At 40.1% G+C, this 13,591-nt stretch overlaps 1 protein-coding gene across 4 annotated transcripts in view; it reads right to left on the reverse strand.

The window, feature by feature from the left end:
• Positions 1 to 1,018: 1,018 nt before the first annotated feature.
• MIA3 (MIA SH3 domain ER export factor 3) overlaps positions 1,019 to 13,591 on the reverse strand; it is a 79,043-nt gene continuing 66,470 nt past the window's right edge. For all 4 annotated transcript variants that reach the window (XM_059942091.1, XM_059942085.1, XM_059942082.1 and 1 more), the window contains 9 exons: positions 7,425 to 7,526; positions 6,308 to 6,368; positions 6,170 to 6,205; positions 6,023 to 6,090; positions 5,799 to 5,899; positions 5,490 to 5,627; positions 4,507 to 4,586; positions 2,597 to 2,747; positions 1,019 to 1,581 (listed from right to left, as the gene is read on the reverse strand). In XM_059942091.1, the coding sequence (XP_059798074.1) occupies positions 1,271 to 1,581; positions 2,597 to 2,747; positions 4,507 to 4,586; positions 5,490 to 5,627; positions 5,799 to 5,899; positions 6,023 to 6,090; positions 6,170 to 6,205; positions 6,308 to 6,368; positions 7,425 to 7,526 (1,048 nt within the window). In that variant the 3' untranslated portion in view covers positions 1,019 to 1,270. The remainder of the gene's footprint in view (positions 1,582 to 2,596; positions 2,748 to 4,506; positions 4,587 to 5,489; positions 5,628 to 5,798; positions 5,900 to 6,022; positions 6,091 to 6,169; positions 6,206 to 6,307; positions 6,369 to 7,424; positions 7,527 to 13,591) is intronic.

Below are 13,591 nucleotides of genomic sequence, written 5' to 3' on the forward strand. Positions count from 1 at the left end.
GCTACACAGTTACTATAAAGCGTCTGGTGAGTGAGTTAGTTCTTAGAAACATTGTTTAAAAGACCTGGTGCAGTAATGGGTATAGCAAGTATGTTGCAATCCTAGATTCTCAGATTTACTGATTTTTAAATATAAGTGCCAGTATTCAAATATGAATTTTGGAGTAGGATCAATCAACAAAGAACTGAGTTCAGCCCATGGTTGCTGACCTAGGGCATGTTACAAGTCTCACAATCCTAAATCATTCTTTCTCATAGTATTACCTACTCTTTGCCCTTTTTTGCCATATTCCTTGAAAGTCAGTGGCAAGGTATAGGAGAAATAACAGACTCTCTACATTTTTTGAAAGAAATTTTCTTACTTTTATGGTCATGACACATCATTTTCACTTTTCCGTTATGCACCCTTAACGCAAGAACGGTAAAAGCAACAGAACATCAGGTCAGACAACTCTTGCTACATGTAAACTCATACTCAGAAAACCATTCTCAACCAGGCAGAGCCACAAGAAAGCACGTGAATGCTGTCCAAATTGGCCCACTGACTTCTTTGAAGTATAAGGAAAACATATCAGTTGCGGTGCTTCCCGGTGACTTTGAGGTTGAACTCATGAGCGGTGAGCCAGGGAAGTGTGCTGCCAGGTCACCATGTTCAGTTCTGGGAGCTTGAGTTTACATGTTTCCAAAATGGTACAAGTCTCATGAGAAAACAATGACTCAACAGACACTTGGGAAATATTAATAACCAAATTTTTATGAACTATTACTACAAAGAACTTCAGCAAGAGGGGAGATAAAAGTTTAGTAATCTTTTAGTAAACATTTTTAGCGTAACAGTCTTTGCGACCAGATATTTTTTAAAAATCAAGCTTATAAATATTGTTGCTCTGTATTCAACTGGTGTACACTAAAAATAGGATAATAAATGGAAATACATGTTCTTATAGCATTTCCACAGGAAATGTTCATATTTTTCACGACATTCTAAATCATTTAGCAGTTACATATGATACATTAACTAAAACACAGGTATTCTTTATTGCACATTTCAAAGTTGTAAGGAGGCTCTAGCTTACAAGGTGATTTTTATTTTGGGAGGGGGAAATGATATTTTTTAACTGTTTGGCTCAAAAATGCACACTGCCAAGGCAGCTTAGTTCTAAAAACAAACCTTTTAAAATCAACTTTTGGATTCTGAAGCCAGTGAAAATCCTCTACCGTCATGAACAGCGCACAGTCCACTTTCTCTCAGACTAGAAGTCCGAGGTCAGTTACGGGCTCTGTGTGAAAGCCTGCGAACAGCCCTGGCTAGTGCTCTGAGAGGCAGGCGGGGGCTCACCTCTGGAGCCGGAAGCCGGTGAGTCTCTTGCAGCAGAGGAAGGTGGATAATCCTGGGGGCCGTGGGTTGGGGGTGGTAATCGGGTACCAGGGATAAAGTACTCTCTTGGGCCAAGAGAGCCTAAAGGTCTAAAAGGTGCGTGTCCTGGTAAGAATTCTCGAGGGTCAAGAGGCAGGTCCCGTTTTCCTGGTGGAACGCCTGGTGCATATTCTCTTAAGCCAAGTGGTGGACGCAAACCAGGACCTGGAAAAATTAAAATTCAGTCACGTAACTACATATGAACATAGCTAAATTTAGATGATTCCATGTATGTTAATCGTTAATTCTTCATACCCCTGGAAGTCAGGTGGTGGCATCCCCATTTTATAGATGGGGCAAACTGAGGCTCAGCAAGTTTAAGTTACATGCCTGTAGCCAGCCAGCCATGAAGCAACATAGGCTGGATTTAAACGTGGCTCTACCTAGCTTGTGGTTTTTTTCGACAACACAATTCTGCTGTCTTTATCTCACAAGAGCTTGATTTGTACTTAGAAGTACTATATATCATACTAAGACGATAGATTATGAAATAAGGTCTTCACTGTTAGTAAATTTTGATAAGGGAAATTCCATTGTTACTGTAACAATTAAAAACTCATGCAGTAGGCAGCATGGACCTACATATGCCATCAAAATCAAGGTGTCTGCCCTGCTGGGAAAGGCCTTCCAGCTCCACCTAATTAAATTCAGCAACATTCTACCTAGTAGCTATTAGATTCTACCTTCTCTTTAACATTTCCTTCCTGTTTATTCCCAAGGTGGGGAGTGATGGATTAATCTTTCCTTCTTTTATACTCTGTGACCCGTTGCTTATACTTCCATTATGGTGATTACAAGTTTTATGTTGCATATCATGTACGTATGTGTCCTACAGGACGCCTTGAGCTCTTGGAGTTTGGAGAGTTAATTCCATCCATAACAGAGCCTAGTATGTAGCCAGAGATGTTCAAGAAACATAGGCAGAAATAATATTTCTGACTTTCTATGAACAGCCCATTTTCCCTTGTCTACAAGAGATACCTACTGCCCATCTCAGTATAGGGAGATTATGCAGCACCCCATGTGTCCTGAGAAACTGGCAGAAAAGTTCAAATGTACTCAGCCAGCTTTACCCTTTCATTGCACAGCCCTGCGTAGCAACTGTTAAAATTTTATCTAGGATTAGAGTGCAAAGATGAATACACTTCACAAGTCCATTACTACCATTCAATCATCATACCAAAGGGCGGAGGAAGTGGCCGAGGCCCAAAAGGCCCACAGAGTTGAGGAGGTGGTCCGTATCGAATGGGTGGTAGTAGAGGGCCTCCCACGGGGGAGCTCATGAGGGGTGCCCCTGGAAAAGGAGGGGGCCCTTTTGCAGCCATATTAACCTGCAAAGGAGAAGTAATGAAAGTTCTGAAATACTTGGATATGACAGATAAAAGCACCAACACCAGTAAACGCTAAAACCCAATGAAGCAGATGTCAGGCACCTGTCCAAAGAGCGAACTCCGGCAATGAAACTCTACCCCTCCTATCTGTCCCACTGACAGCTCGGGAGGGTTCAAAGAATGTCAGAAGAGTGAACACTTCCACCATAATCATATTATTGCTTGTACAGGCAAACAGAAGAGGATGCGAGAGGACTGTCAAAGGATGTTAACAGCGGTGCTTCCCAACGAAGAACTAACAATCACACCATACACGCCATACACTGCGTCTAGGCAGGCCCTCCCTCCCGCCACCACAATAGCTCATTTTTCCACATTAAGAGTGGAAAGAACAAAAGGGAATGAAAAATCCATTTTCTACACACGTAAGAAGAGCTAATATTCAGAGTACCTTCAATTTCCTTTCATGTGTTATAATAAGATCTCACCTTGCTTTAAACATGAGGGAACAGAGGCACAGAGAGTATTAGATAACTTGCCGAAGGTCACACAGCACGTTAAGAGGCTGGGCTGGAATCCACTATCAGCCTGACTCCAAGCCAGCGCTCTTCCTCCTCTGCCCCCGCTATCAGAGGAGGCTCTACTCTCTTTGAAGTCAGTCCGCTACTTCAAAGGGGCCTTGGGTCTTAGCCAGGCTGCCCTGGGACACAAGGAGCTCTCAGGCGACGTGTATTCCTGGAGTCCTGCACTGGAACTCACAGGTATTTCCCAGCAGAGCTAACGTTATATGTACACGTTCAGCAGGCACAGCTCCAGCATCTACCTCCATTCACCGCTAACACTGTCCTTCACATTGTGAGGTGCTGACCCATCCTTCCCTACGGAAGCTGGGTTGGAAATTCTCAATAATGAAAATACGTATCTCGACGTCAACACAGTAAAGCACTGTGAGGTACGATCAGAGGACTTAGCAGCTGTCGCAGCTACACAAGTTACGAGAGAATACACTTATGTGAACATAATTCAAGGCTACTGCTGGGAACTGCCACAACAGGTAATTAAAGATTTCCACTATTCAGTACTTCACTTATAGCAAACATCCTCTGTTACTAATCTGTAATTTCAGATTATTCAAAATAGGGCTTGCCTGGTATACCACTGGAGATATTCTTAAATAGCACACTTCCAAGCAAGTACGTAATAATGATGAATTTACACAATAAACGATGAACTGACTTGCCTTAGAGCACTCAACACCGAAGCACACAATACAGAATTGAAGTGATGACTTTTCACATTTTAAGGTTAATTACAACAGATGCTCTAAAGAGATTAATCACCTAGCCAAAACAGGAAAAAGGAGTAAAAACCAACCAACCAACCAAACAACCAACCAGACTTCAGCAACCCAGCAACACTTCCAAGTCAACAGTAAGGTCAGCATTGCCATGCAATTTAAAGCAAAGCAGATGAGTGTCATGCTCCTCTGATCCTTTCCAGAAATACACCAAGTAAAAAGCCCAGTTCAACCTACAAGCACTTAGTGCTACTGGATGCTCAGCCAAAGACGTAATGCTGGGAACTGAAGGGCCTTCAGGCTCTTGGAGAACAGTTTACTTTTTCAAAAAGTAAATGAGATGGTACAGACATAACAGAACACACAAAAGGGAGATGGACGAGGCAAAGAGAGGGCGTTGTAGAAAAAGTTAGATGTTTCCTGAAATACCTAATTACAATTCAAAATGACTGCAGAATTTACCTTGCCCTCATCCATCACCTTAGAGGGGGAAGAGCTTCTTGAGCTACTGTTCATCATGGGAGCTGCACCAGATTCTGGATCTGTGGGAGGCCAGAGGACTGATTTAGACTTATTCTGACTTGTATACTCTCTGAAGAAGAATACAAAGTCCCCTACCCACCTCCTCTACAATCTGAGGCTCTCTGAACACACTTAGGCCCCTTACCAGAGGCAGAGGGGTTCCCAGATGCCTCAGATGACCATCCACTGACCCTTGAGAGAGAAATAACAGCCCTTGCATGAATTTTTCAGAAGAAACCAATTGTGGACAGGTCAGGTTTCAGTTCTACCCAGAAAGCAAAATTTAAAATGGGTCTCCCAATACGTATGAGGAGAAATCACTAACAATTTATGCACAAACTTAAAGAATTAAAGTAAGAACTATCTTGGATTTGAAAGACTTGCACGTTAATAGCACCGCTCAGGTACTTCAAGCTACAGGCAATTGTATATGCTGTTTTTTCAGTCTATATGTAATCTGACTTCCATATCTTACCAAGTATTATAGACATATTTATGATTAGAAACAGACTCATAGCATTTCACATTAATGAGAAATAGATGTACACTGCATAAATTATATAGTTTTAAGGCTACTTTTATATTATTCAAGAGAGGAACTCAACAGAAGTTTAAAGATAAAGGCCTATACTTCACAGCAAAAATCTGAAAAGAAACAAACAACAATAAGAATAAATGATATTTACATATTTGTTTTACATATATACTTATACATGACAAATAGTATTGTTATAATAATAAATAAATGCTTTTTGTTCTAAAGCAAATCTAAAGTAGACTATTTATCCACCAAGACAAAATTAAGAAATTTCCTTCTTTATATTGGACAGACCCAAATTCTCAACCGCTGCTTGCATTAGAATTCTCAAAGAAGGAAAAAACTCTTGAAACAGTTTACTGCAAGGTAACACGTCAATGCTCACCAAATTCACTCCGAGGCACCTCTCTTCGGTTAAGCGTAGCAGACAGAGGTCTTGCGGGTGGGTCTGCTGTCAGCGGCGGGGAGCATTCTCCACCACTCACAGGAGATGGGCCAAAAGAGCCATTCTGGCTCAGGGGACCTGAAGACAACGGGCAATAATTACCACTTTAAGTGAACCTTTTTTTTTTCTAAGTTCTTGGGATAATTTCTAGGGCATCATAAATATTACACACATATTCAGAAATAAAAAGTAATTTAAACACATTTTTCACCAAAAAATAGATTGCAGCCCTTTAAAAGTGCTCCCTACCTCTCCGTGGAAGGCTTTGTGTGTTGGGTCTTCCTGGCATTGGTTTTATAATCACAGGTTCTTCTTGCAGCATTGCCATCTTTTGGGTTAGTTCCAGTAATCTTGAATATAGAGAAAGAATGGATTTAAATATGAAATAGAAAATTAATTCCTTATTGGATACCACACAGCACAGCCTTTAGAGACTCTAAAACACACTGAAAATATGTTTTAAAATCACATACTTGTGTCTCAAGTTGGCAGCTTCTCTCTTCTCTTCAGCTATAGCTCTTTCTGCAGCACGAGCTTTGAGCTATTGGAGAAAAAAAATATCCAAAATAAGCTGTGGTAGACAACACACAAAATAAAGAAAAGAAAAAAAAAAATCTTACCCAGTTATCGTGAGCTTTCTTCTCATGAGTAGCGATCTGAAAAAGATAACACATCAAAAAATATGTTCAGAGATTCATTATAATAATATGTATTAGAAAGCAAAGAAGTCTGCTGCTGTAGGGCAGTATAATTACTACCTGGTTTTTAAATGAGCGCTCTGTCTTCTGTAATTCTTCCTCCATTTCTTCAATTCTCCGCCTAAGAATTAAACTTGCTTTGATCATTTAGAGCACAACTGAACAATATTTTAAACAATCTCGCCATGTTCCCTTTACTCTAACAGCTACAGCTGTACCCTTTCAGACTTCATCCATATGTATAAAAACACATTCTACATGGCTGTAATAAGAGTACACTGTGATCAAAACTAATACTGCATAATTTCCTTCCTTATTATTTAATAGCTGGAGATTCTGAACTGATACCTTATAATTTCCTTAACTGCTCAATATGTTCTCAAACAATCCTGCTATAAATATTTTTCTCCAAAAAGCTTTTTCTTCCTTTAATTATATCCACAGAAAATTTCCCAGAGCTATGATTACTGGGTCTATCAAATGGCATGATCATTTTTTAAAAATTAATTAATTAATTATATTTTTGGCTGCATTGGGTCTTTGCTGCGTGCAGGCTTTCTCTAGTTGCAGTGAGTGGTGGCTACTCTTTGTTGCGGTGCAAGGGCTTCTCATTGCAGTGGCTTCTCTTGTTGCGGAGCACAGGCTCTAGGCATGTGGGCTTCAGTAGTTGTGGCATGTGGGCTCAGTAGTTGCTGCACGCGGGTTCTAGAGCGCAGGCTCAGTAGTTGTGGCACACGGGCTTAGCTGCTCCATGGCACGTGGGATCTTCCCGGACCAGGGCTTGAACCTATGTCCCCTGCATTAGCAGGTGGATTCTTAACCACTGCGCCACCAGGGAAGCCCCGGCATGATCATTTTAATGGTTTTTAAATACATCATACTGCAAACTGCCTTCCAAAAAGAATTTCTCCGATATATAAAACCACTCAGAACTGTTGGCATGAACCAATTTCCCTTACAGTCTTGTCAGTATTGGGTGTAAGGAAATTTTTGTTAATTTAACAATTTTTCCTTTGTTAGCTTAAAATTTATTTTTTCTCATGTTAATTAAATGTTTTGACCACTTATTTCTGCTTCTGGTGCCATTTTGTTCTACACAGTGTAAAACAGTTTTTTTTTTAAAAAGCCAACAGTAGTTTCATCAGCCACTGACACCCTCCTTAGAAGCTGAACTCACTTGTACGTTTTCACTTCCTCTGCCGCCAAAACCGCCTGTTCATCTGCAGCTGACAGCCGCTGCTCTCTTTCTTGCCGCTCATACTCTTCTTGACTCAATTTCCTAAGATAAAATCAGTTGTCAAATGAAAGTGTTTCTCTTGCTTTCCCAGCCGTCTGTCTGAATGCCTCCTTGTTACTTCCCATCCTCTCTAAAACACACATACAAACAAGTCATAGGAAGGAATTCAAACCTGCCACTTAGGGATAAAAATCAAACTCTGGCCTGTTGGCAAATCACCTGCATTTTTAAACTTCTCCTCATAATTCTCTACTCACTAGTAAATGAAACAAACAAATGGAAAAAACACTCTGTGCCCCATGGGCAAGTTTCCTGTGTTTGAGACAATGAAAGCTCATTTTACTTCAATGTGGAAAGCCAGGGCTGATCAACTTAACACAATTAAACTTACTAGGATAGAGCAGGGGATAATTATTGCTCTTATTTCTGCCATGGAAAGACCTGTAATTACTTCTCTTACTTCAATCTTGGAAGGACTATTTCTCAATCCAAGGCTGGTACCATGATAATTAGCCCCCAAAAAGCCTTTTAGAACGTCTTCTAATTGTGCAATTAACCACAGATTAATTCCACACTTCAGATGTGGGACTCCTACTGCCTACTTCAATAGAATTATGATTAAAGGAAAGAGAAAAATCTTAGAATTGGCCATGTCTACTGGATAGAAAAAGAATCTAAGCTGTCCCATAATCAGAGTATCATCTACGGGAAACTGGTTTTAACCTACTAACCTTGGAGCTCAAGATATCAATCTACTATAACAGAGATTGCAATGGTAGCAACATGGTTTTAAAATGCTATTTTCTTGTTACCCTCGTACTTCTTTGACCATAGTTCTGATTCAAAAGAAACTTGAAACAATTTCTATGAAACAGAAGCATAATCAGAAGAGCTATAGTAAAAACAGTTAGTAATCAAAGAGAAAAAGGGTTGTATATTCTTTTGTTATTGTCCATTCAATACTCAGCATATGTCTTATGAATAGCTATAATATACTTTACCTAGTAAGATGCTAAAGATAAAAATATGGGCAAAGTACTATCCCCACACTGAGTTCGCAGTTTAATGTGTAAACGATGTACCTAACAACAGAACAATCCCTGACTCAGGAAGAGATGTGAGAAAACTGGGTCTTGAAAAAAGATCAGAGAGAATTTTGCTTCCAGGAATGAATGAGTTAGTCTGAGAACACTGAAAACAAATAGAACATTCGACAAAAATATAAAGAACATGCTTGAAGGCATCAGAGAGCTAATATATTAGCTAGTAAGCTAATATATGAGGCCAAGATCTAGTAAAAAAAAAAAAAAAAAAAGGAATCTCAGAAATACAAATAAGCCTGGCATCTGAAGCCACTTTTCCCCTAGGTTCACCCATGCACTTAAGACAATGTAGAGATATAAGGAGGCTACTGAACAGAGTTTTCAAAAGATTTCTTGCTGCACAGAAAATGATGGAGCTCAGGGCTACCAGTGAGAGGGACCCTAGTAAAAGCCCTGGGCTTTAGGTTGAGGCTAGAAAGAGCTGTGCACTTGGAGTACCAAATGAGCAATGCAGTGTCCTTTGAAGGAACTAAGACCTTTTTTTTTTTTTTTTGGCTGCATTGGGTCTTTGTTGCTGCGTGCAGGCTTTCTCTAGTTGTGGCGAGCGGGGGCTGCTATCTAACTATTTATTTATTTATTTATCTATTTATCTATCTATCTATTTATTTATTTATTTATGGCTGTGTTGGGTCTTTGTTTCTGTGCGAGGGCTTTCTCTAGTTGCGGCAAGCGGGGGCCACTCTTCATCGCGGTGCGCAGGCTTCTCACTATCGCGGCCTCTCTTGTTGCGGAGCACAGGCTCCAGACGCGCAGGGTCAGTAGTTGTGGCTCACGGGCCCAGTCGCTCTGCGGCATGTGGGATCTTTCCAGACCAGGGCTCGAACCTGTGTCCCCTGCATTGGCAGGCAGACTCTCAACCACTGCGCCACCAGGGAAGCCTGGGGGCTGCTCTTTGTTGAGGTGCGCAGGCTTCTCATTGCAGTGGCTTCTCTTGTTGCGGAGCACAGGCTCTAGGCATGCTGGTTTCAGTAGTTGTGGCATGCGGGCTCAGCACTTGTAGCTCGCGGGCTCTAGAGTGCAGGCTCAGTAGTTGTGGCGCATGGGCTTAGTTGCTCCACGGCATGTGGGATCCTCCCGGACCAGGGCTCGAACCCGTGTCCCCTGCATTGACAGGCGGATTCTTAACCACTGTGCCACCAGGGAAGTCCGGAACTAAGCCATTTCTGAATGACCTCTATTGCTGACTGGATTAAAATAATGACCATCTGCTAGAAATAAACTCAAATCTTTTCTCTAGGAAAACAACACGATTCTAGGCCTCCAATTCCCTCTACAATGTTTGCCACTCAATCAAAACTGTCTAGGCACCCCACAAGACACTGTGATTAAAATCTAAAAGACAAGAGGAATGACCCATCAAGGATCCACATAATGGAATTATCACACAGACTTTAAAATAACTGTGCCTTATATATTCATGGAAGCAAAAGTGTCAAGATTACAAATTTCAGCAAAGGATTAGAAACTACAAAACTGAAACACAGTAACTGGAATTAAGAACTCAATGAATGATTTTAGTAGCAGATTTGATAACTGAAGTGAGATGGTAGCACACTGGAAGACAGGTCAGAAAAAAAATCCAGAATGAAGCAAATATAGATAAGAATGTAGCAGACATAGGGGAAATTACTTAAAAAAAGGTTTAAATGGAATCTCAGAAGAAGAGAGAATGAGGCAGAATCAACATATGGAGAGAGACCCAAAAATTCAGGAGGTGCTGATGACCTCAAACAGCATAAATGCAAAACAGTTAGGGAAGGGGAGGGGAAGGAGAAGAGAAACACAAACCAAAAACATCCACACCTAGGCACCTCCCAATAAAACTGCTGAAACACCAAAAGAGAACTTTTAACGGCAGCAACAGCAGGGGTGAGACATCTGAACAGGGAAAATAAGAGTGATACTGGATTCCTTAAAGAAACTTCAAAACCAGAAACTAACTGGTTATCTTTAAAGTGCTGGAATTAAATAACTGCAAAAATCCCAGAGCCAGCAGAATAGCCTTAAAAAATGAAGTCAAAATAAAGACATTTTCACACAAAGTTGATGAAATCTGTCACTAAAGGACATTCTTCAAGTAGAATGAAAGTGATCCCAAATGGAAGACCAAAGGTGTAGGAGAGGATAAAGAACTACAGGAACTACAGGCAGACCTCAGAGATACTGCAGGTTCAGTTCCAGACCCACCACAGTAAAGCAGGGAAAGAAAGCGAGTTTCGGAATTTTCTGGTTTCCCAGTGCATGTAAAAGTTATGTTTACACTATACTGTAGTCTATTATAAAGTGTGCAATAGCATTATGTCTGAAAAACAACATACAAGTCTTAACTATCAAATACTTTACTGCTGAAATATGCTAACCATCATCTGAGCCTTCATAATCTTTAAAGTAACATTAAAGATCACTGATCACAGATCACCATAACAAATATAATAACGAAAAAGTCTGAAATACTGCAAGAATTACCAAAATGTGACAGAGACACAAAGTGAGCAAATGCTGTTGGAAAAATGGTGCCGAAAGACTTGCTTGACACGGGGTTGCCATGAACCTTCAATGTGTAAGAAATGCAGTATCTGCAAAGTGCAATAAAGCAAAGCGCAATAAACCCAGGTATGCTTGTATAAATATGTGTGTAAATCAAGTGAATACTGGCCGGGAAGCACTGTAATAGACAATGAAAATATCTTGTGGAGTTTAAGTATACAAAGAATTAAAATGCAGGAGCATCTTAACTCAGGAGGGAGTTAAAGCCCATAAAGAGGTAAATCTATTGACTGAGTAAGTCCAGGATACATGCTGTGGTCTTTAGGGTAAGTATATGAAGACAAGTAAAGCAACCAATAACTACCAAGCTTACACAGGGGAAAAACAGAATTATTAAAAATATTCAAATAATCCAAAAGACAGAAAAAAGAGAAAAAGGAACATAGAACAGGCCATCAAATAGAAAGCAAATACCAATATGTAGATTTAAACCTAAATATACATTTAGGAATTACATTATAAGGAAAAAATGAGTACTCACCTATTTATTTATTTATGCCACAACTCACTCTAGAAAAGATTTTAAGGAACATAAACATTTGAGTAGGCAGGAGATTGCCAGGTGGAAATAATGTAAAAGGACATTTTTACTACAGAAAAAGCAGCATGCATAACTACACAGAAGCTCAGAGTGGCATGAAGGAACTGTGGTCAGGTCAGGCTGCAGGTCAGGCAGCATCAGAAGGAGCTGCAGGAAATGCACCTGGAGAGGCAGCTCAGGACAGCTGAGGGGCCCTGTGTGCCTGCCAAACAGTCGGAAATTGACCCTGAAGGCAATGGGGGGGGGCCTCCTCGACAGATTTTAAACCACATGATGATACACAAGGACTTGTATTTTAGAAAGTTCCTTCTAGCAGCTGTAGACCTGGAAGAAGAGGTATAAGAAAGAGAAACTGGAGATAGGTGATTAGTTAAGGGCTGGCAGAAAAGATGACTTGGGCCTGAGCACACACAGTGGCTTTGGGGAATGAAGTGCGTGCAACTTGTGCCCTGACATGGTGACTGAATGGATGCTGGAGGAGTTGAATAAAATAGTGCCACACTGACTATATCATAAAGAAAGACAATTGCCATTTAGGTGATTCAGATGACTACTGGTGGCAGAGAAGTGCCTTTTTCCCCTCAATATTTATTTATTTATTTATTTGGCGGTGTGGGGTCTTAGTTGTGGCAGGCGGGCTCCTTAGTTGTGGCTCGTGGGCTCCTCAGTTGTGGCATGCGAACTCTTAGCTGCGGCACGCATGTGGGATCTAGTTCCCTGACCAGGGATCGAACCCAGGCCCCCTGCACTGGGAGTGTGGAGTCTTATCCACTGAGCCACCAGGGAAGTCCCCAGAGAAGTGCTTTTTAAAAAATAATAATAAATAATGAAATGGGAAATATTTATCTGAAGCAAGTCAGGTATTTAGAGCTGGCCTGAATAAAACTTGGAAAATCTAAACTAATTTCTTGGTGAGCAAAGAATCAGAGAAAAAGTTAGTGGTATGGTTCCAATGTTTAATGGCATCTGGCAATAGCAACCTAAGCATATGAAAAAGATTAAATTTGCTTAGCAAAATAAGCCTGCTCATAGACTGCTATAAATGCCAAAGAGTGAAGTATAGGAGCAAACACAAATAGCAACTGCCACCAATAAACTATTTTAGAGGATTCAGGTATTTTTGGTGGAGAGAACTTGAACTATGAAAGTATATCTTTCAAAAGATATCTAACTCCAAATTTGAGATGTATATTTCAAAAGATTAATACCTAAACGTACACATGAAACAGGTTTTTTTTTTTTTTTTTATGGTTTCCATATGGTTGTCATTTAGAACACATGCAGTTAAAAAGTTAGGGGCATGTGCTACAGAGTCAGAAAAACCTAGTACAAGGCCCTGCTTCACTACGATGTGATATTGGGTAAGTTACTTAGTCTCTCTGAGCCTCAGCCTCCTATACTGAATATACAAATAATAATTGTACCTATCTCATAAGTTGCTCCGAGGATGAAACAAGCATTTCTATATTCAAAACTCCCAACAACCTTGCCACAATTACATATTATATATGTATAGTCTGAATATTGACTATATTAAGTCCAAAACTTACAATACTGTCAGTAACTAAATACTCCTTTTGAAGTATTTATTCTATTTAAAATCATGTCATACAAATCACTCAGGACTTTTAAAGGCTATATTAAAAACTAGTAGAACAAATGCAAGACAAATCAGAATGACGTAACTAACAACAGTGAAAGAAAAGTGGAGTAAGTGGTGGAGCCTCAGAAAGGGTATGAGTCGTCAAAAGAAGCACTTCCAGAACAGCAACTGTTAGTACCAATAACTACTATGCTTCAAGTAAATTACAGGCAATAATTGCTGACAATTAGTTAAAATGGAAAAAAAAAAATTGCAAGTTATGGGAAACAAGGTAGAAAGGAAGAAAGACAAATCTATACTAATTATAGACAGA

This window comes from Balaenoptera ricei, chromosome 1 (assembly GCF_028023285.1).
Source record: "Balaenoptera ricei isolate mBalRic1 chromosome 1, mBalRic1.hap2, whole genome shotgun sequence".
In the NCBI taxonomy this organism is placed as follows: domain Eukaryota; kingdom Metazoa; phylum Chordata; class Mammalia; order Artiodactyla; family Balaenopteridae; genus Balaenoptera; species Balaenoptera ricei.